General features: G+C 43.2%; 1 protein-coding gene across 2 annotated transcripts in view; it reads right to left on the reverse strand.

The window, feature by feature from the left end:
• ABCC4 (ATP binding cassette subfamily C member 4 (PEL blood group)) overlaps positions 1 to 23,069 on the reverse strand; it is a 1,668,368-nt gene that overhangs the window by 801,497 nt on the left and 843,802 nt on the right. For both annotated transcript variants that reach the window (XM_086934802.1, XM_086934803.1), the window contains exons 15-16: positions 6,877 to 7,089; positions 6,103 to 6,243 (exon numbers count right to left, since the gene is read on the reverse strand). In XM_086934802.1, coding sequence (XP_086790928.1) covers positions 6,103 to 6,243; positions 6,877 to 7,089 — 354 coding nt within the window. The remainder of the gene's footprint in view (positions 1 to 6,102; positions 6,244 to 6,876; positions 7,090 to 23,069) is intronic.

The following is a 23,069-nucleotide window of genomic DNA, read 5'->3' on the forward strand; positions in this document are numbered from 1 at the left end:
TTAATGTACTTTTAATATATATTTTATATATGCAAACACAATATATAACAATTTTAAAAATAAATGATTACAAAATAGTAACAATAACATACAACTTAAAATTACCAAACATATATAAAAAACATTTATCACATTTAAATTATATATATATATATACGATTCACAGTCCTGCTCCGTTTATTCCAAAAGGACAAGAGATCCGTAAGAAACCAACGGGACCCACAGGTACAGACCACTCCACAGCGCAAGAGATGATTTCAAAGGTGGTTTATTATCACGCAATCGCCAGCATATATATATATATATATATATATATATATATCACAATATATATATACTAGCAGCCCGTTCCGACGTTGTCCGGGAGCAATCATGGCTCAGGGACCCGCCCGCCCTGACGTTGTGTAACCTGCCCACGTCACTGCTCATGTCACTTTTTCCTGCTGTAATGCCCCGTTTGGTACCTGCCCACGAGACACATTATTAGGACTTGTTGACTGTTCTCCGCAGAGTGGTGACCCGGGTGCTCTGCGTGACGCACAGGCTGTGTCCAATACCTTTTTATATTTTTAATCCCCTCTATTTTCATTGTGTTGAACGTTACCCATCCACCTGCCAGTGATTAACATAACAGAACAGATTGTCTACGTGTGCTTTCTCTTTCTTTATTTATACATTCTTTGCTTTTTTTTATAAATGCTCTTTTTATTGAGCCTCCTTTGTCTCCTTAATGGAAAAGTGCAGGTAGTTAGCGTCATAGAGTACCTGCTTGCCCCTCAGAAGTGCCTGTACTGTCCCGTCACTTCCCCGACAACTAATTTATTCAATTTCAAAGGAAATGCCTTTTCTGAACAGCAGACACGCTTTATATTCACTGTGCTCATGGGCCTGATAGCAGTGCTCTGTGCGTTTCACAATTCCATGTTATCAGCACCTTACGCTCTCATCTGAGAAGAACACGGCAGCTGCTCCACTCTTGCGCACACCTGACGATTCAACATGATTTTCAGTGGTTAGAAGCAATCCATGGCTGCCACAGGTGCTATACAAACAGCCTCTACCTTAATATAAAACAGCATACCAAAACAATGCAGAGATGGCATGCTTGTACCTTCCCAGCACTGGTGGCGATGTCCGGAAGGCTGCAGCGGGGGGCTGAAAAGATGGCAGTGGTACAGTGGTTGCCATGGGGAAGAAAGAGTAAGAGCTCGCAGTGTTTGCAGCCTTAAAAATCCTGGTGCGGGCCCTTTAATAGGAGAGCAAGTGGAGCTCCTCCGATAGGCCCTAGTACCAGCTCTCACTAAATTATTAGAGCCGTACAGTACAGTGAATATTCAATCTCTGCAGCCCCTCACTGTCTGCCCGCCGATCCTCACCGCCTGTCCGCCATTCATATCCGCTGCTCCCCTGATCTCCGCCGCTCCTCGTCACTGCTCCTCCCCGCACTGATCTCCGCCGCTCCTCCCCGCGCTGTTCTCCGCCGCTCCTGTACCCCGCTCCTCGCGTGTACGCCGCTCCTGATGTCAGCAAGCACGTCGCGGCTGGCGCTACTTTGAAGGGACGACTTTTTTTTTTACTTATATTTTTTAATAACGTATTTAATTTTAATTTATATAGCCTATGTCCATCTGCACACCCTGAGGATTACAACGATGTATCGGGTGTGTGGATTGGCGCTGTGGTTCCCGAGTTTACCCGACTCAAAGCCTCAATGTTCTTCCTTTATAATAGTAGTATATATATATAGGAATACTGCACCTCTAACATAACTTGTTGGTTTCGTTTTATTGATGATTTATTTATTGTATGGCATGGTTCTGAAGAGAGTATTTTAAATTTCATACATGACATCAATGAAAATGATTTTAATTTGCATTTTACCTCTAATGTGAGCAGGGAATCGGTGACATTCTTAGATGTACAGGTTTTAATATCCAATAATATTCTTACCAGTACCTTTTTTAGGAAACCGACGGCAGGTAACACTCTTTTACATGCAACGAGTGCCCATCCACAACACTTAATCAAATCAATACCCTACGGTGAGATGCTACGCATCCGCCGCATCCGTAGCAATATTGATGACATGATTATTAAGCAACAAGAAAGCTTTTTGAGATTTGTGGATAGGGGTTACAGTGCCAAGACATTGAATACTGCCATGAGGAAGTCGTGGCTTAAAAATAGAGGTGATTTGTTAATTTACAAAGAGAAACCTAATACACTGCAAGGTAGCAATGCCAATGATGTCAGATTCTAAGCAGAAAAAAGAAATCAGGAGTATAGTCAGAAGAAACTGGCACTTTGTCAAAGATGATCCCACTATTGGAGATCTGATGCCCCCAAACCCATTAATAACCTATCGTAAAGGTTTGAGCATGGGCTCTATCCTCTCAAAAAACAGTGAGGAACATCTTGGAAAAGAACCATGGCGGCCTACCAGTAGGGGTTTCTACAAATGCCTGGCATGCAAGGCTTGTCAACATGGTGTTAATACCAAGAAATACACCACAGTAATTCCCAGAATCACCAGGGAAATAAAACAACATCTAACCTGCAGAACAGAATATTGTGTGTATATATTGGAATGTGATTGTAAACTCAGATATATTGGCAGCAGCAAACTACAAATTCATAAACGTATCTTACAGTACCTCCGCGCCATTGTTAATAAAGATCAAAGTTACCCAGTGGCTAGACACTTTGAGGCATGTCACAATAGTAGACCTCAGTGTCTCAAATATTTTGCCATAGAATCGATCCCGTTAACAAAAAGGATACCTAACTTTAGGATGCCTAAATGCCTTCTGTGAATACCGAAAGTCTTAAAATTAGGTTTTTTCCCTATTTAGTAGTAGTAAAGATAGGACTACTAACTTTACTACTACTAAAGTGAGAAAAACGTAATTTTAAGACTTTCGGTATTCACAGAAGGCATTTAGACATCCTAAAGTTAGTAGTCCTAACTTTACTACTACTAAATTGAGAAAATCGTAATTTCGGTATTCACAGAAGGCATTTAGGCATCCTAAAGTTAGGAGTCATAACTTTACTACTACTAAATAGAGAAAAATCCTAATTTTAAGACTTTTGGTATTCACAGAAGGCATTTAGGAGTCCTAAAGTTAGTAGTCCTAACTTCTGTGAATACCGAAATGAGTAAGTTCATTCTGTGAATACCAAAAGTAGTAAGTGCATTCTGTGAATGCCAAAAGTAGTAAGTTCATTCTGTGAATCGGGCCCTATATTTCCACTCCAACGCAATCTAAAACAGTAAAGGTGTTGTTATTTTGAGGGACTAATTTTACTACTCCCACTCCAACAATAGAAAATGCAGTGAAAGTGTTTGACTTTGAAGGAGTCAGATTTAGGGGCTGAATTAGATTTCGGAGAACGGGTTACTCCGTCACAACCGTGACGGAGATCCAGTCAACTGAAATATAAATCCCATATTATCCTATGGGATTTATATTTCGGCAGACTGAATATCTTTCATCGTTGTGATGGACTAACCCGTCAACAGAAATCTAAAATAAATACACTTACTGTTTGAACTACAATTTAAGCAAAAGTTGAGAAAATGTTGGACTTTGGAGTGGATTGACAATTTTAAATTAAACTTTAAAAATTACAAACTACCCTACTGTTCTGCATGCATCTTTAGCTGGCCATTTTGAGGCCAAGCCTGTCCTCTTTGTTGAAATATTACATGCATGGTTGCTTTTATTTAACCCTGTGTTTGTTATAAGGTTAGACAAGGGAAGCCAAGACACTGGACAATTCATGAAAGACCTGCTATATTTCACACAACAGATTAAAGCTAACCCATACCTCACACAGGCTTTGGCACCAGGCTCTGATGAATAGCCAACCAGTCCACCTTAACACATTAAACTATTTACAGGAAGTCAATAGTTTTCAGGTGCTGGTCATGCTCTTCCTGACAACCACAGTTTTCCAATACTCCCTACCAAGAGATGCGTGATTGTGGGTCATGAGAGGCACTGATGCCATTTTGTTTGGGCCACAAAGACCTTCTTTGAGCCATTTTAATACAAACAAGTCTAGTGAACATTACGCTATCATCAGCTTTTTAGTATTATAAGCATTTACGCATTTAATTAAAGAACAAGTGAGCTTCTTACTGTAGGATTGTTACAGATGAATTATACAGCTGTCAGAGATTCCTTACCTAACCCCCATTTCTTAGTGCCAGAAAGGATCCAGTCGTTTTTTTAATCTAAAAATGAAAAGTCAACACAGCCAGGAGGTGCTTTCAGCACCAAAATGACTTTGCTAGAAGCAACTCCTTAAAAGGGACCCAAGTGTCAATTCTATCAGTCCCCTCTCCTGCCTCTCTATAAATTGAGGCTATGGTTGACCATGGCAGAGCCAAATAAAAAGCTTTAAACCAACAAAACAAGTCATCTCGAGAGGGTGATCGAGAGGTGAAGGAATCATAAATTATAAAGACCTTTTCCAAACATAAGTGAAGTCAGTCTTGGGGGAAGTATTAAGTTTACCTGAATTTGGAGTTCATTCAATAATGTAGATGTTGTGTAGTCCAGAGGGAGTAGGTTGACCCCTTACTACTATCATCATCCATGTGATGAATTTGACAGAAAAGGGTAAAAATATGAATTTGAGCTGAAACAATTATTGGACCCTTGAAAGGTTGCCACCCACCCTATTAATTCTAGGGATGGATGAGATTTATTTTTCTTCTAAAATACGCCTGAGATTTGCTTTTAACTGTGTATAGAATTTCCTCTGCCTGACAGACTGTTTTTGAAGGTGCAACATTGAAAATCCATAGAGGATAGTTGAAACAGGAATGAACTCAGGAAGCTGCTTCCGCGCAGGATCAGAAAATGGGAGAAAGTTGAAAAAAGGTTGGAATGGGAGCTGAAATCAAAATAGCTACCCTTACAACAGCATCCAAAAGGACTGTAGTTGTGGATGTAATTGGGGTGATTTGTAGTCAGCATGAATTGTCTGATAAACCTTAATCTAGGCAACAGAAGCCCATACATGAGGGGAACGTACTTGTGGAATTGGCCCTAACATAGGCACAGGTTCAGAGGAGAAATATCACTTTTTCTTTTTGTGTTGTTTTGCTTTAACAAGATAAGAATGACTTATGCTCGCACTTGTGCCTCTTGTGATGCTTACAAGGGGAATGGCTCCTGGAATTGATACTGTAATGTGTCTGAGGTCTGGACAGGAATGATCTTTCAATCAAGAAAGCCATTGCAAACTATGCCTCCTCATCTCAATTTGCCTATGGTTGGATGAAGGCTAAAACTGACATGACAAAATGTAAGGAGAAGTACCGTAAATATCAGATTGCAGGACTCTCACTAGACTTGCATGGTACATGACCTGCAGGGCTCAGAAGGATGTTTCGGACGGATATAGGATGTGTCAATAAAAAAATCCTTAAGACAGCAGAAAAACACTGCAGCTCAAGATCTTACAGCCTCAACATCAACTCCATTCCTAATGTAAGACAGAGACACCTAGCATTGGTTGCCTTTGTCGAGCTAGATCAAAAAATATCCAGGCCCAGTCTCATACTTGAAGACAGATCAAGACGGAAATGAGGATGCAATCACCAATTAGAATATAATCTTTACATGAGCTCCTTAACTTGTAGAATGAACAAACCCAAGACAGAGCCCAATCTGTTAGGCCATTTTAACCTCTTACACTTCATTTTAGCAAAGACACTAAAATTGAAGGATTGAGTGGAAACAATGGTCATCACCCACTTATGTGAAAGCATGATTCCTATATTCAACATAAGCACACAAACAGGTTGCCTGGTTGTGCATGTTAGAATGTATACCCTTGGCATGAAAATAAAGAACAGAAATAGAAAAAACATTTCTGCAAGGAGATTCAATTTTACATTTTAAAGTTAATTTTTGAAAGCAGGAAATTTATTTGTGTAATCCCTGTCACTGAAATGATGGGCACAGTGATAGTGGCCGGCCAATTAGCTCATTTTTCCAGGGGTTTAATGGGTGTGATAGGGGTCAAAAGGGAAAACGGTACAACTTGAATGCATTTTAAATGTTAACATTTTAATTAATCAATTACCTGTGCCGAGACATTCAGTACCAGAAGAATGAAGATCATCAAATGACTTGCCCCAGCCTTGAAGTATTTCTTGTAAAGCTTGAATCCAATTTTTCCTTTAGAACGGGCTTCTTCCGGAAATGCAGTCAGCACAGGTTCAGTCTGAGAAGAAGCAACGTTTTAATGTATTTCCATTGAAACACTGCTGATCTCATAAAAGCTTCTTAATGAGCTGTAAGATTGTCACTTTGATTGGCAGTTACAACACTTTTGAATATTGCCATTACCACTTGATTTTCGTATGCTTTTTCCTCAAGACCATAGTACGACTTGGAGTGGAAAGGAATTATCATTTGTTGGACATGGAAATCCTGATAAACAGCAGCAGTACTGTCGGATTCAGACATACACCTTAACTATGAGGGCCTCATTAAATTTCGAAATGTGCTGGTAACCTTTGTGACGATACATAGTGGAATTATGAGTTTGCGGCAAACACCGTATATCAAAACTTTTCCCCTGGTACATTTCAGTAGGTCAGACCTCCCGACATTCATAGTTTCACATATTTATCTGCAATTCCTATGACTCAGTCCACAGATCACATTTTTCAATCTCACGCAATGCCTTAAAATTGATGTTGGCAGGATACTACTCCCTGATCACAAGAGGCATATGCTTTGGGCGGCAAACAAGTCACTCAGACCAAACCACAAAACTTATAAAATCAAGAGAGAAACACCTTAAAGATCCTTGGTGAAAGGCTAAAGCATATTTGATATTGTAACCACTCACTTGCAGATGATCTGCTGCTCCTTCGATTTGTGACTTTACTGATGACTCCTGCGACCATACAGATGACTGAGAGACGGTTCGAATCCGTGATGGCTTTACTATTAGGGTGTCTGGAGTCGTTGGCTGATCATCATCTTCACTTTTTAGTAGAGAAGCAAAGTCCACTCCAGATTGCAGTAGCTCTGAAAATGACCCTCTATCCACCACTTGCCCCTGGAAACAATTGAACAAGACAAGTTTTACAACCTCATTCATAAATGAGCAAATATAGAAATAATTTTGTTGACGATAAAAAAAGGCATATTTACTGATTTGGCCCGGAACATGGTTTATTGTGGAAATAAAAAAAAAGTTAAACTTAATTAAAAAACTAACAATTACTTATATTAAAGTTGGATGAAAAGAGTTTTTAAAAATATCACCCATTTTCCAATTTAAATGTATTACTGCTTAGTGAGACGTTCTTTCCAAATTTTAAGTCTTTAGTTAGGTATTTTTTAAGCATACAAATGTGTTGCAAACTTCAATTATGATTCAGCTATTTTTTATAAATAAAAATGCTACAGTTTCTTCATTGCATGCTTAAAAGATTATGCGATCTTCAGCCACAATTCATGATTACTTCATGCTGTAATTAAATGCGTTGTTATTCCTGCAATTAGGCTTGAAGATGATTTTAAAAATCTGCCAAACCCTTCCAGAATTTACAATATCAAGAGCTCCTTCTTTGTTCCTTGGCATAGACATAAACACAACATTTTTGGGGGACCATGAGAGAAACTAAAAAAGTAATGGGCCATGGACACACCCAAGCAATTCTTCAGTATTATTGTATTATTATTTCTGAAGAGGGTCCCCTATTAATTGTGTTCCATAAGATAGATAACTCTAAATGCATGCATGCCACAAAAAGAAGTGACAAAATACTGGGCTACATTATTATCTTATCCAGAATAGCACAATATCATGACAGTAATCTATGGTCAGAAGTGCATATCTTCAATGTATGCAGATGTGGAGTTAAAAATAGCAAATCACTACTTACCCAGACATATGTACATTCACAATATGGTAGTATTCCATATTCTGAATACAATATTTTGGCTTGACAATACTTTGAACTCATTATCATGGTAGAACATCTTCTAAATGCACACGTCTGCAAAAATGTGTTTCTGGGTAATTGCTTTTAAGTCTTCCATTTTGATTTATTCATAACATTTTCTTTTATAAGGCATTTAAATCTAGTTTTGGATACTGTGAATGGTACTACATTTTCATTTCTAAGTTTTTTTGCGTTATGTTCGATATTTGGACTTTAGTCCATAAAACATATTAGATCTACAGTGCAGTCCTTCAATCTATAACACTACATTACATGCTATAATTCAGAATAAATCCGATTAAAAGATTCTGTATCATGTACTGCCTTTAACAATCTTCCCAGCCCACCTCACATCTAAAAACCTTGGATGTAAATCTTATTACCATTTTTCATTGAAATTAGTTTTAAAAATCAATTTCTGATCTGACATTATGACAATCAAGCAAAATATGAAGAATTTTAAATGTCTCTACTGAGACATGCCAACATCTTACATCAGTTCCTTTTATTGACTTTACAGCTTCTGAGCATATATAAAAAGGGTCAAGACATACTTTAAGGGGGTCATTTTGAAGATGGTTGGGCCGCATTCAATGGCTCATCCAATGCGGTCCGACTGCCATCTGCTGCTGAGGTTCGATTGCCAACGCATTACAATGAGTGTGGTCGGAGGCAGCAGAGGGAGAGAAAGTCCGCCGCTTTCTAATGGGCTCAAGGAGCCGGTGGGACAATCAGTGGGTAAGTAATACCTACTACAGGGGTAGTGCCTTCTCAGGCACTGTCATAGGGATCACAATGTCCTTTTCCCCCTGCCCTTTCAAGGCGGGTCACCTGCCATGAAAAGACAGGCGGAAAGTGACTTTGGTGGCCCCTAGCGGATTCCCCTTCCCCCCTGGCCCTAAACATGGTGCTTGCCACACGGTCCAGGGATGTTCTTGAAGTGTATTTTTCCTATAGAGGTTTGTGATGCATCCTGATCATAATGATGCCCTAAGTTTCAAAATGGGTTCTCTCAGTTCGGAATTTAGTAAAGACACAATACAAGGATATGTTGCTTTTTTGAGGCAAGAAGTAATAAATAACATTTTTGATCGCTCTCTAGGATCATATTCCCACTAATTTTTTCCTAATTCGGACTGGGCCAGTGAATGTAGTTCAATTTGTGACAAAGGTTACTAATTAGTGTACCTCCATCATTTGCTTTCTTATATCCTGGGCCCACCTTTACTCGTTTTTAAAATTTGCTTGGCAATTTTGTGTTGAGGAGAGATCACAATCTTATTCCAAAAACGTAAAGCATATAGCATTGTTCTAAATCTCCATGATACCAAATTGACTTCCACCCTTATTGCTTGTAACAAAGACAACTTGGGTAAAGTTAGGATTTTTCTCAATTTAGTAGTAGTAAAGTTAGGACTCCTAACTTTACTACTACTAAATTGAGAAAAATCCTAATTTTAAGACTTTCAGTATTCACAGAAGGCATTTAGGAGTCCTAAAGTTAGTAGTCCTAACTTTACTACTACTAAATTGGGAAAAATCGTAATTTTAGGACTTTCGGTATTCACAGAAGGCATTTAGGAGTCCTAAAGTTAGGAGTCCTAACTTCTGTGAATACCGAAATGAGTAAGTTCATTCTGTGAATACCAAAAGTAGTAAGTGCATTCTGTGAATGCCAAAAGTAGTAAGTTCATTCTGTGAATACCAAAAGTAGTAAGTGCAATCTGTGAATACCAAAACAGTAGTAAGTTTAGGATTGAGTCTTAAGTTCATTCTGTGAATCGGGCCCATTGTCCACTCATACATTAATATTAGACCTTGAGAAAGGCTTAATCTTACACCCACATTATTTTATTCCATATTTATTGTCAATCTATAAAGTTCACACTAAACATAAAAAGCTGGTTAGTTTTTCCTGCAACCTTAATTGTGTAGCATCCATTATTACCGGGTCATAGGCGTAAATGAACAAGTATGCCGCAAATAATTGGGAAATAAGTGGCGATTTGGGTTAATTTGGAGGGTAGATCAGTCAAAGGGAGAGCAAATAGGATAGAAGCCAGAACACAGCCTTGCTTTATTCATTCTTAATTGGGATATCCTTGATAAGTTTCCATCTATCTCAAGCTCTACAGTATTCCAATTTGTTTTATGAAATTCTCTCAACATTGAAAGGAGACAATGAAGGTTATTAATTTGTCTCAATTTATCCCACAACAGCGTGCAGTTGACGAAGTCAAATGAGATTTGGAAGTCGACAAAGCAGCTGAAAAAGTGCCACTCAGCTCACTAGACTTCCTGGCCAAAGACTACAAGTTGAAGATTAAAATGATAGGACAGACATTCACACCCACATCTATCAAGCTTATTAGCTGACAGATTTTAGGATCAGAGGGATCACCCTTTCTGTAAATTGGTTTGATCACTACCCCTTTAAAACTTTCCAGAAATAAACCATTCACTGTTATCCATCGAAACACTATGATAAAGAACCATGACCATCAATCAATTTTAATTTGTATAATGATCACATGAAGATGTCAATACCCAATGCTCTTGAAAGGTATAGGGAGGAAATTGTTACTTCTTATAGCACGTATATAGAAAAAAGACAACGTCTCTTCGTCCCAGACATCATTTTCCAGGGATCTCTCTTTATACTCAATACCATGTAAGCCTTTCAAAAAAGTTAAATCAAGCTGTCTCCAAAACCATCAATCAATTAAATCATACTTATATAGCGCTGCTATATCACCTGAGAGGGTATCCAGGCACTATGCTGCAGGTATCAGTCAAAAGAGCCAGGTCTTGAATCCCTTCCAGAAGTGGGTCAGCGAGGATCAGGTGCGGAGATGGAGGACGCTCAAAGATTTAGTGGTGAGGTGGGATAAGGATTGTCCTCTGGAGCGAGTGCGGCAAATGAGTGGCAGCTGTGCGAGGGCAAGGTGGGGAGAGCAGGGGATCCTGGGAGGTCGGTGGAAATGCAGGCAATGCTTTATTTAGGGGGGTCCTTGGTCATGAAGGGCTCTGTTGGCGTGGGTCAGAAGCTTGAACAGGCATATCTTCTGAACAGTGAGCCAGTGGAGTTCCTTCAGGTGTTGCGTGATGTAGGTCCTCTTGCGCAGGTTCAGGATCGCTCTGCAAGCTGGGTTCTAGATCATCCGGAGTCTTTTCCTGAGTTTGCTGGTGGTGCCTGCATAGAGTGTGTTGCCAAAGTCTAGCCGGTTGGTGATGAGGGCTACCCTCACCATTTTCTTTTTGTTGATGGGGAGCCGCTTGAAGACTTTGGTGAGCATGTGTAGGCATGCTGAGTACACGGTGTTGACCTGACGTTTCATGGAGATTTCTCTTACCAGGATGATGCCGAGGTTGAAGGTGTGGTCTTTCGGAGTGGGTCGGAGTTTCGATGGCGACCATGAGTCATTCCAGAGGGCAGAGTGTCGGCCGAAGATCAGAACTTCAGTTTTGTCCATGTTGAAATCACATCACTGAAGCCTATTCTCTCTCCATCTCACATTGCACTAATCTCCAGTATCTCCTTGTATCCTTGGAGGAGATAGCTGTCAGCATATCATCCCAAAATGTATTTTAATAAAAGATTCCTTTGATTGTTATCAGAGCTTTACATTCCAACACCAATACTTTATATGCCTCCTTAGATTATATTTAATTTGTCAGTTTAACGCTCTATTAACTTTCTCAATTGGCGTTTTACCACCTGACAATGAGTATCAAACCACCCAACATTATTTTGTGCAGCTTTTAACCCCTTTCTTGCGGCCCCCGATTTTCCCGCAGTGCGCCACTTCCGCAAAACGGGCGGGGCCGCGTCGGCCATTGGCCGACGGCAGCACTGGGGAGGTAGTGCTGCCATTGGCCAATGGCCGACGGCAGCAAGGAAGGGGTTAAGCTACCACTGTTTGCATGACAACACTTTCTCAATTTGACTATGAAGCATTTAACCAAGATTAAAGTCACCTATTCCACAAATTACACTATTGGGGAATGACTCATTAGATTGGATAGGTAATCAATCAAAGTCTTCTGTTGCTATTTATTATATCATTAGTCTGAAAACATAAATAAACAGTTCATCACAATAAGAACATCAACTCCTGCTGAGTCTGGATAAAATTCAATTTTACTAGCCAGAAACCAATCATATTTGGTAAAAACAACTTTAACATTTCTTGTGATATTTGAGGAAATTAAGCTTAACAAGCCACCTGATGCTCAGCCTGAGTTATTAGCTATTGCATTTTAACAAAGATTTCAATCATTGATGTTTCTTCACAAAGTCATGTCCCCTTCAGACAAATAATCTAAATTTGGCACAGCAGTTCTTCAAAACTTAAAAGTATTTATCACCCTGCGTATTCAAGGAAGCAAGAGTAAGGCTCTGTGAAGAGTTTTTATTCTAGTCTACATTGCTCAGCTTTGTATAGTTCCCCTCACTGTCCCAATTTGAACTGATACAGGTGAAGCAATTTTCCACCTCTAGATACTTTTCTTAGGAGATTTCTTGGCCCTAGGTAGCACTACTATTCAAATGTCCATATCTACAATTGTTCTTTTCTGTGGATTAAGTACTTCTCCTCTAAGAGTAAAAAAACGGATTGATGCTTAAACTTGCATGATTAATTAGGAATGGTTTCGCAGGTGCCATCTTTTTGACAATTTCTGTATTGGACAATCATTTCACTGCTTGCAATTTAGGTTGCTGAACAGCATACAACATTGATTCCCTCACCAAACTAGAATACAACAGGATAATCGTAACATCCCTCCTTTCATTACTCTTTATGAATCCGAATTGTTTTAAATCCTCTGAGAAGATCACTTCTAAAGAGGGACAGTGGAGAAATATCTGCAATAGGTACACACAATTTAATGCCTCAATTTTCTACTTATTTTCCCTAATCTGATTAGGTCTACATAAAGCCCTCTCTTTACTTTTCCCATTAGATCGAACTGAAGTTATATCTGATTATGCCTTCTAACTTTCTCTTTTACGGTTAATACCTACAGACTTACTTGGACACCCTCTTTTCTCCTTTGGTGAGCTATTCACTCTAGATGCATTCCCTAATCGCATCAAACTTGTTAAAGCTTCCTGGGACGTACCACTGTTCTAACTTCTTAAAATAGCTCATCCTATGTTTTGATAAACTATCCTCATCATTTCCACCTTCCTTGACGATCTTGTAAGGGGCATGGCTATTATCTGCTAAAAACAGAAGAACTTTTTCTAGCTTCTTGGTTACAACTGCTTTCAGGGCACTATCTTTGTTTATATGTAACCCTTTATGTTATTTTTTCGGATTTCCTTTCCTCTTTTATTTGCCCATCAGATCACCAAGCATTTCAATTGATAGTGGCCTACGTGAAATGTACACCAAAGGGTCATGGGCTAAGTCTGGAACTACCTTCTCCATCAAGTTTGTAGAAGGTGCCTCCATTGGCCTTACCAATGCAGGCATACATAACTGTTTGTGTCTAAATTCAGCAAGTCAGAAGTATAATATTTTAATAACCCCATTGGGACTTCATTGCATCATTATTTAAATTTAATGCCGCAAAGATACCATGTAAAGTTGTCTGCATCATAAGAAACACATCCAACATGGAGCAAGATGAAGAAGCTGATTGTATTTAAATTAGGACATCTAGACATATTGGCATTAATTTTCTTGCCTAAGGGAGCTAACTGACTACCTCCCCCAAGTTTTAATTCCAGGTAGTATTACTGGTAACATGATTCCAAGACCCCTCCGTGCCCCATGCCTCTGACAGAAAGTTTGCAACTGTATTGACTAAAGTCAAATGCGTGATGAGGAGAAGTGTAGTTTCAAAAACTCTAAAACCAAATCAGATGACAGCCGAGAAAAAAAGAAACCTGATGGCTTGAGCAGGTCAGCTGATATCTCTTTATCATCTCTAGATGAGTTTCTGATGGAGGTTGTAAACCCCCATCTCATTTTAATTTAAAATGCTTTCCCACAAATTCCTTTAAAGATTGGTCTAAGGGCGAAAGTGCCGGTGTAACTATGGGTTTTGCTTGATCCACAGCATCACCTTTGGAAGTCAGATTCATTGACCATGCTTAAGTTCTGTTTGAATGGCTGGTATTTCTTCAGTTCAAAGAGTTCACTCTTTGCAAAACAAAGAGGCTGACATTTATTTAGCAAACGGTTGAAACCCTGGTTGGCTTCCATTTTGAGGGTGTCATTCAGCTGGGCTGTTTACACTTAAAATCCAAATAAATAAATAAATCTGAAAATACTAAAATTCCAGCAGCCCATCAAGGAATTAACATGTGCTCAATTCCTCACACTCTAGAGAATAAAAGAAATATCTTCACTACCAACATAGCCCTTGAATAAAGTCTGATAAGTTAGTTGTGATTGTTGGAAGCAAGTGTTTCAAGACAAACAAAACCAGCTTGAAACTGTGACTATAAATAAAACTGGCAAGTAAAATTGAACTTAGTGCACGACAGGCACTAGGCTGCAGGCACCTAATAAGCTGCATGTACACCACACCAAGATAACCACTTGTCCCACACCTAGCTTTTCGAGCGCTGCAATAGCGGAAGTAGAAGCTGCTTCGGGCCAAACCGACTTTGCCCTACTCAGCTCCAATTTTACTTGTGCTCCTCTGAACCTTCACAAACATTCTTCAAGTGAAGCTGAAAATGATTTTCTACTTTATTTGTGACAAGTGACAATCCACCAGCAGTGCTTTGGATATGATAAGAGAGGTGACGCTGCGGGAAACCGGCACAGTGCAAGGAAGCGAGTGGGGGCAGGACCACACATATCCACAATCCCCGAGGAGACCGGCAGAAGCAGCAGCTCCTCCCCCTTGTCACCGGGGGTTATTTCAACACCTTGCGCCTCCCGCTTCGCGGGAGACGCTGCTGGAAACCGGCACAGTGCAAGGAAGCGAGTGGGGGCAGGACTACACATCCCACAATCCCCAAGGAGACCGGCAGAAGCAGCAGCCCCTCCCCCTTGTCACCGGGGGTTCTTTCAACGCCTTGCGCCTCCCGCTTCGTGGGAGACGCTGCGGGAAACTGGCACAGTGCAAGGAAGAAAGTGGGGGCAGGACTACACAGCCCACAATCCCCGAGGAGACCGGCAGAAGCAGCAGCCCCTCCCCCTTGTCACCTGGGGTTATTTCAACGCCTTGCGCCTCCCGCTTCGTGGGAGACGCTGCGGGAAACTGGCACAGTGCAAGGAAGCGAGTGGGGGCAGGACTACACAGCCCACAATCCCAGAGGAGACGGCAGAAGCAGCAGCCCCACCCCCTTGTCACCGGGGGTTATTTCAATGCCTTGCGCCTCCCGCTTCGCGGGAGACGCTGCAGGAAACCGGCACAGTGCAAGGAAGCGAGTGGGGGCAGGACTATACAGCCCACAATCCCCGAGGAGACCGGCAGAAGCAGCAGCCCCTCCCCCTTGTCACCGGGGGTTATTTCAACGCCTTGCACCTCCCGCTTTGAGGGAGACGCTGCGGGAAACCGGCACAGTGCTGGAAGCGAGTGGGGGCAGGACTACACAGCCCACAATCCCCGAGGAGACCGGCAGAAGCAGCAGCCCCTCCCCCTTGTCACCGTGGGTTATTTGAACGCCTTGCGCCTCCCGTCCCACGGGATGCGCGCGGGCGTCGCCGGGAGAAGCCCGGGACAAGGGCGGGACCGTCTGTGGCCGTCCGGGGCCAAACGAGGCCGGGCAGGGCCACCCCCGTAAGACTCCGTGGTAACTCCGTTATTGACTGGTATTTACTACGATTTGTTCCTTCCAGTGGGTATACACCCTAACTGTTTTATATTATGTAGTAGTTAAAGTTTGACCCTCTAATGAATAGGCATAGCTAGGGGGTTTATTTCCTCTCTCTTTCAATTGGTGCTAATAATCGCTGTGAATCCTTTTGTTCTCATAACAAACCTGTAGTTTAATTTGTTTTTAACGTAAATTTGTCCCTTAGCTTTTTAACTTTCTGCTCTGCCTGTTATTTTCGTTTTTCATTAACTTTGAACAACATGGGTAAAAGTAATAAGGCTCCCACTTCACCTCCAGTGACTAGACAGCTAGCAGCCTCGAGCCAGCCCCTACCCACCCTTACAGGAATTGATAAAATGTTACAAAAAACAATTGGAGCCGTCTCAACTGCAATCAAAAACACTGAGAGATGACTCTCACTCACCCCAGCGATTATTCCTTCCCAGCCTGAAGGGGATTCCACAGTCAACCCCTTTGAATCCACTTCTCTTCTTATGTCTTTCTCAGAATTACCCTGTGCACAACAGGCCCCAGAAGCTTCAGCTCCAGAAGTAGAACCATTGCATCATCTCCCACCCTTAGGGACAAAGGCCCCCAAACCTCGTCCTAAACGAAGGAAGACGAAATCTGCTCGCAAACATGTGAATAACACAAACCCAATACACGTTCCTCTACAGTTGGAACCCGGTTTTCATTCACCACACACTGGACCCCCACTGTGAGCAACACATTTACTAATTGATTTACAGGCCCACATAGATCAGGTCATAACTTCACACTTTAAAACACTTACATCTAGGATGGATAGATTGGTATCTTCTATCAATCATAAAGGCCTGGGGAAAGACCTGGCTGCTGACGCTGTGGGGAACACGGGTCTTAGAGTAGGTCTTGGAACCCTACCACCTATTCATCAGGACACCGGACGGGACGTTGATCCTCTCCCCATAAATCCCCCACAACCTCCGGCACCTGCATCTGTGAGGAAATCCCCCACACCAGCAGATACCACTGGCCCCTGCAGGAGCACTAGCGTGCCTCCTACTGTTACAGGTGGGAATGTTCCGGGTGTGCAATTCCAACTGTCTTCTCCAGGGCATCAGCCGTCAACTGGGAGTAAACATAAACCTCCTCCCCCTGCAAAACACAAACCTCCTCCCCCCTAAACATTTGGAAACCACTCACACTAAGCGCTCACCTTATCCCCAGCTCCCCCAGAGGTAGCCCCGTATGTTGTGGTGCTCACGGGTGTGCCCCCATTGAACGACTCTCGGGGTGAAGCCTTCCAGAGTTAAAGAATAAGGTCAACCAATGGTTAAACACGCATCGACCCCTTATGGGTAGAGGACAGGGGGAGATTTTGTTTGTCCGTAGGGTTGATTGGTTGGGCACCAGAAGAAAAGATGTGGAGGGTGATTGTATCATCGTTAACTTCAGGGATCCTGTAGTAGTCAAGCACTTGTTAAGGTGCAGTGGACTAGTCTCCCCAGGCCCTATCAATACTTGTCATCTGGGGTATTTCTACTGTAGGAACCAGGCCATGACCACACTGGAACATCCCCTGCCTCCCCACAGTAACACTTTCCCTGAGTTTACAATTCCAGTAATTAACAGTTATAGGGCCCTGAGCAGTTGGAGCAGTGTGGATTGACTACTGCTGGTTGCCCCTACTGAAGCTCCATCCCCAGTGGCACTCTCTGAGGTCGGAGACCAAAGCAAGGAAGCAGGGCCTTTATCACAGGCGGCAAACCTAGGGAATGATGGCCTGCCCCAACTATCCGACAATCACATAGTCACCACGGATGGATGGGACTCGGATCCTCAACTAGGGGCAACACTCACCCCTCCTGGCCTGGCGTACCCCATTGAAGCCCTCCCTGGATTATTGGCCCCTCGCCCTACCCTGATCGACTCCTGGAACGTTGCCGGGTTGGGGACAAAGCTACAAAACCCTGAGTGGGGGGAGCTGGTGGATGGGTATGACCTCAGCCTTTTTCAAGAGACCTGGTTACTATCTGTCCCCGCGAGGGTAGGTTTTGTGTCATATTTTAGAGCAGCGGTTCAGGGACCTAGGGGAAGACCCTCTGGAGGGCTGTGCATCTGGGTGGCAGTCCACCTGGGATGCACAGTCAAGGTAATTGACACTAACTGTCTAGATATCCTGTGTATTACACTAACATTTAAGTGGGGTCTGGTCCTGGCAGTGATTAATATCTACCTACGTCCCTTCCCCCGGCAACAAGGTCTATCTATTTTGGAGGCCCTGGAGGCTCTTCTTTCTTCTTTTCCACCTACGTAACACAAAATCAGCCACTCTCAGGGATTCCCCCTGTCACTTCTGAGGAAGATGAATTGTGGCTCATCCCTGAATGCTCCATGTACCCAGTAAACCGCCTGAGGCCGCTGGTACTTGCTATCAATAAATTGCTCATAGCTTTCTCCCTAAGGGCCTGTAACGGCAGTCTCCTTCCAGATATACCAGGTGTACGTACCTATAACAGACTGGGGAAAAGCACGACAATTGATTATATTTTGATCAATGTGGAATTCTGGGCTCAACTAAAATCGTTTGCTGTATCCCCAAGAATTGGCAGTGACCATAATCAATTGTCACTTGAGTTACTTGGTCACCAGGATGCAGCTGGGACTCTTACTAATCGGCACCTACTCCTAACAGGGGGAGGTAGGCGGGTCAGGTGGGAGAGGGTGGATCAGGCACCGGACAAGTAGGCAGAGATTTACAACCATGTCGCAGGGGCCTTAGTTGAGGTCAGCGACCTGAGGAATGGGAAATCTGGGTCCTCTACCTCCTGGCCATCCAGTCCATTCATAATGCGCTTTTCATCTGCCCGGCTGACCTTTTTACAGCTCCCGAGTCCGGTAGGGGGAGACCCCACAAGAGAGAGAATTGGTTCAATAAAAAATGCAGGGAGGCAAAATTTACACTCTTAAAGGAGGTGAAATTCGGAACCCAGTCGACAATTAGAAACGCACGGCAAATTTATACCAACCTGATCCAAGCTGCCAAAGCGGAGTGGGAAGTTGACAGATGGTAGAAAATTAGAGCTCTCTAGATGCCCGCGAGTTCAGGGCTTTCTGGAACTTGGTGCGTGGAGGCCCGGCCTCTGGGACGCCCGCAGTTGCTCCTAACCTCTGTGAAGAGGTGTGGCTTGCCCATTTTAAGCCCCTCTACTCTCCTGACCCCGAGCCACCCCTAGCGGAATCATTGGAACTAGTTAGTCTGCCTGACTCAGCCAGTGTCGAGGGAGGTGCCCTGGACAGTTATCCCTGCACGATCTTGGAAGTCAAGGTGGCAATAAGGAGTCTGATACCGGGGAAGGCACCTGGCCTTGATAGGATACCTGGGGACCTTTATCTGTCTGAACAAGGGGTGTGGGCACCTTATATTTGCACCTTTTTCAATGCAATTATGCAGGGTCCGGCTATCCCCCCGAGCTGGTTGGGAGCAGTAATTATACCCATCCATAAGAAGGCTTCTCCCCTGGACCCGGCCAACTACCGCCCCATAAGCTTGATCGACGTCCTCCAGAAACTCTTCGCCCGAATTCTTCTAACCAGGTTGCAGTGTTGGATGGACGACCATCACATCCTAACCTCTCTGCAGGCAGGGTTTCGGGCGGCGGTTTCTACGATCGACCAGCTGTTCAGGCTACAGCTTGTGTACTGGAGGACGGTCACTTTGGGAGCGGGTAGCCTGTATTTAATATTTGTGGACCTCCGGTCCGCTTTTGACCAGGTCCAGAGGGACAAGCTCTGGGCTATCCTAAAGGGGATGGGAGCTCCGGCCTACCTGTGTGACCTCTTTAAACGGATGCACAAGGGCACGTATGCTAGGGTGAGGTACGGGAGGAAAGGCGCTCTTTCAACCCCATTCCCGGTGGAACGTGGAGTGAGGCAGGGGTGCGTTCTAGCCCCCACGCTATTCTCCTTATTCCTCAATGGCCTGATTGCCTTTGTTTTGGGAGCTAAAGATCTAGACTCTCCTATCCTAGCAGGACGGAACATACCGGCAATAATGTTCGCCGATGATACCCTCCTATTGTCGAAATCCTCGTGGGGCATCCAGCGGACATTGGAGGCCTTTGCCAGGTTCTGTAAGGAGAGGAATCTGGAAATTAACTTCACCAAAACCAAGTATATGGCGTTCAATTTGAAACGCCCCAATTGCCCTCACCCGCACTTGGATGGCTTGGCACTGGATCGCGTGTCAATCTTTGATTACCTGGGGATCACCCTTACTGATAGAATGGATTCAGGGCCGTAGATTGTTAAAGTCAACCTGAAGCTTGCCGAATCCACAGGTGGCATCTTAAAACTTTTTAATGAATCCCCTCTCAAACAGGTGGGACCTCCGGTTGAAGTATATAGAGTCCAGGCGAGAGGTGGCGCACTCTATGGTGCGGACATGTGGGGACACGTAAGTGCGCCCCCCCTCTCTCTCACTGAGAATAGTTTTATGAGACGTCTCCTGAGGTTACCCTGGAGCACACCCCTCATACCCCTAAGGCTGGACCTGGGCATGGTCCCTATTCAGGACGTCGCCTCAAATCGTCCATTGTTATTCTGGAGACGACTTTGGGCCACCTCAGAACTGGAGAGCTGTAGGGAGGACCTACGGGACCTGTTAGCTAGCAGGGGTGCGGGGAAAATACCCTGGTGAAGGCACATTTGGCACCTCTCCAAGGCCTTAGTTAGGGAGGGCTTATGGTCCTCCCCTGAGGAGACCTGCGCTGCTTTACCTAGAAAAAGTTTGAGTAAAGCTGTGAGAGAGTGTTGCCTGGCCCTTTTAGTCTCAAGTTCGTCCCAGGGTAGGTTGAACAATACCTTTTTGGATATCAAGGCCCTCCCAATCTTTGAGAGATTTTTAGATGACATCCAGTCCCCCCTGGCCAGGAAATTGTATATCCAATTCAGGCATGGCTCACTCCCCCTTAGGGACGTCACAGAAAAGTGGTCAAAAGCCACACCACTAGTGAGCACCTGCCCGGATGTCGGGGAAGCAGAGAGACAGATCTGCACGTTCTGCTCTTCTGCCCCTCGTACTCTAGGCCTAGAGCTAAATGGATAATCCTCTTCTGCAAGTCCACAGGTCTCAGAGATTTTAGGGAGACCTATAGAATCCTCAAAACAGGTACTGTATTTATGACAGTATTTGCAACTTCCAGATTTTTGCTGCCCATGTGGTTTATTAGGTGTGCAATACTAAAAAAAGCCACTCTATCTTAAGTATCCCCCACTGGGCACTTGATGTAAAAAAAAGGGGAGGTCCCCTTTTATTATGTATCCCGGGTACCCTGGTGGGATTCGTTATAGTACTTTCGAGATCCTCATTTTTGTATCTCCTCTTTTTAACTTTTTATTACCTGGAAATTTTGTATGTTGATCTTATGATGTATTTTAACGTTTTTATAATGTAAAATCATGTACAAATAGCACTGCATGTAATATGCCTTTTTATTGTTTTTAACCGAAATAAAAGTGTTTGACTGACTGACTGATAAGAGAGGTCACTACTACAAGCTGTAGCTCTCAGAGCACTGATCGACATTGCTGTCAAAGCTGTCCACAGCAAGCTGAAACCAACTAAGGCAGTTTCGAAAAGAAAGCGATCATAATCCGGTATGTGTCAAACACAAATGGTGGGTTCCAAACAGTGTGACTATGACACATGAGGTAGTTAATGCCCCTTTGACTGTTCCAACCAATGACATGCGCAGGCTGAAATGGGTAAACGTTAAGGCTAATCAGCAAACCATAAATAGTATTAATGCTCAGGTTGACGAAGCAGTTATTCTCCTTGAACAAGCTAATTTAAATGACCTAGGCAGCGATAAAGCAACCAGAATCCACGAGAACCTCTTTGTAGCTATCAGGGATTATTTCCAGAAACCTGCAAAGAAAATTAATGCGAGAAACTCCAAACCAGCAAAGTGGTATAATGCTGAGTGCAGGCAGATTAGAGCCGCTTTGGGAGCCGCGATCAAGGGGAGGGTTTTGGTGTCTATTCGCCTTGCTAGAATAGAGTACATAAAAAGCATAGCTAATGCGAAGAAACTGTGGGATGAGCTCCACTGACAAGAGTTAAAGGAGGCTAGTGACAAAAAGGATTCTAGGCTATTCTGGAACATTGTTAAGTGGGGCAAGGGGGGTGCATCGGAGCCTCACGCCAATAATGTATCCCAGGAGGACTGGATCAATTATTTTAAGCCTCAGTATGCAGACACCCAGCCCAATGACCTGACGGTTGACTACAGGCCTTCTTTTTATAAAGATAACTTATTCTGTAACAGCGAAGTTATGGGGGCCTTAAGCACAGTTTCTAATGGTAGAGCCCCGGGACTAGATGGGGTGCCAGCGGATCTTTTTATCAATGACAAGGAGCGCTGGAGTAAATACATCCTTCTCCTACTGAATGCGGTTGCCCAGGGCACTAATATACCGGCGTCATGGCAATGAGCAGTTATAATTCCTATTTTCAAGAAAGGAGATAAATCGCAACCAGGAAACTATAGGCCCATAAGCCTAATTGACACCATCCAAAAGGTGATCGGTAGGGTGGTCATTAATAGACTTTTGGATTGGGCTGAAGAGAACAACGCCCTGTCCCCATTTCAAGCAGGTTTTCGAAAATCTATCAGCACGATGGACCAGGTCTTTTGCTTCACTTTATTACAATGGAAGACCGTGTTACTGGGGAAGGGCATCCTGTATGCAGATTTTGTAGATTTGCGGGCTGCCTTTGATCTAGTCCCAAGGCCTAAACTGTGGCAAGTGCTGAAGAACCTGGGTCTACTAGAAGAACTTTTGACAATGTTAATGAGGCTCCATGAGGCAAATTTTGTGAGGATCCAGTGGGGAGGACATGGTATGGTCACCTCAGATTTCCCTGTTGAGCGAGGGGTATGCCAAGGATGCTCTATGGCCCCCACGCTGTTCACGCTGTATATTAATGGAGTTGTTTCCCGCATGTTGTCTGAAAACGTGGACGCCCCATCTTTGGCTGGCACCAAGATACCGATTTTAATGTTTGTAGATGACACACTGATTTTATCCAAGACCCCGAGTGGTCTACAGCGCGCCTTAACCATCTTTGATCAATTCTGTGAGGACCACGGGCTAGAAATAAATGTGTCCAAAACAAAGCTCATGGTTTTCAACCCATGTCGCGGCCGTAGATCTCACATTGTTATGAATGATCGCCCATTGGAGACTGTCAACGCTTTTACATATTTGGGAATTCATATATCAAATGACCTAAGATGGACCAAACATATAGACATTGCA

The sequence above is a fragment of the Lissotriton vulgaris genome, chromosome 8 (assembly GCF_964263255.1).
Source record: "Lissotriton vulgaris chromosome 8, aLisVul1.2, whole genome shotgun sequence".
Taxonomy (NCBI): domain Eukaryota; kingdom Metazoa; phylum Chordata; class Amphibia; order Caudata; family Salamandridae; genus Lissotriton; species Lissotriton vulgaris.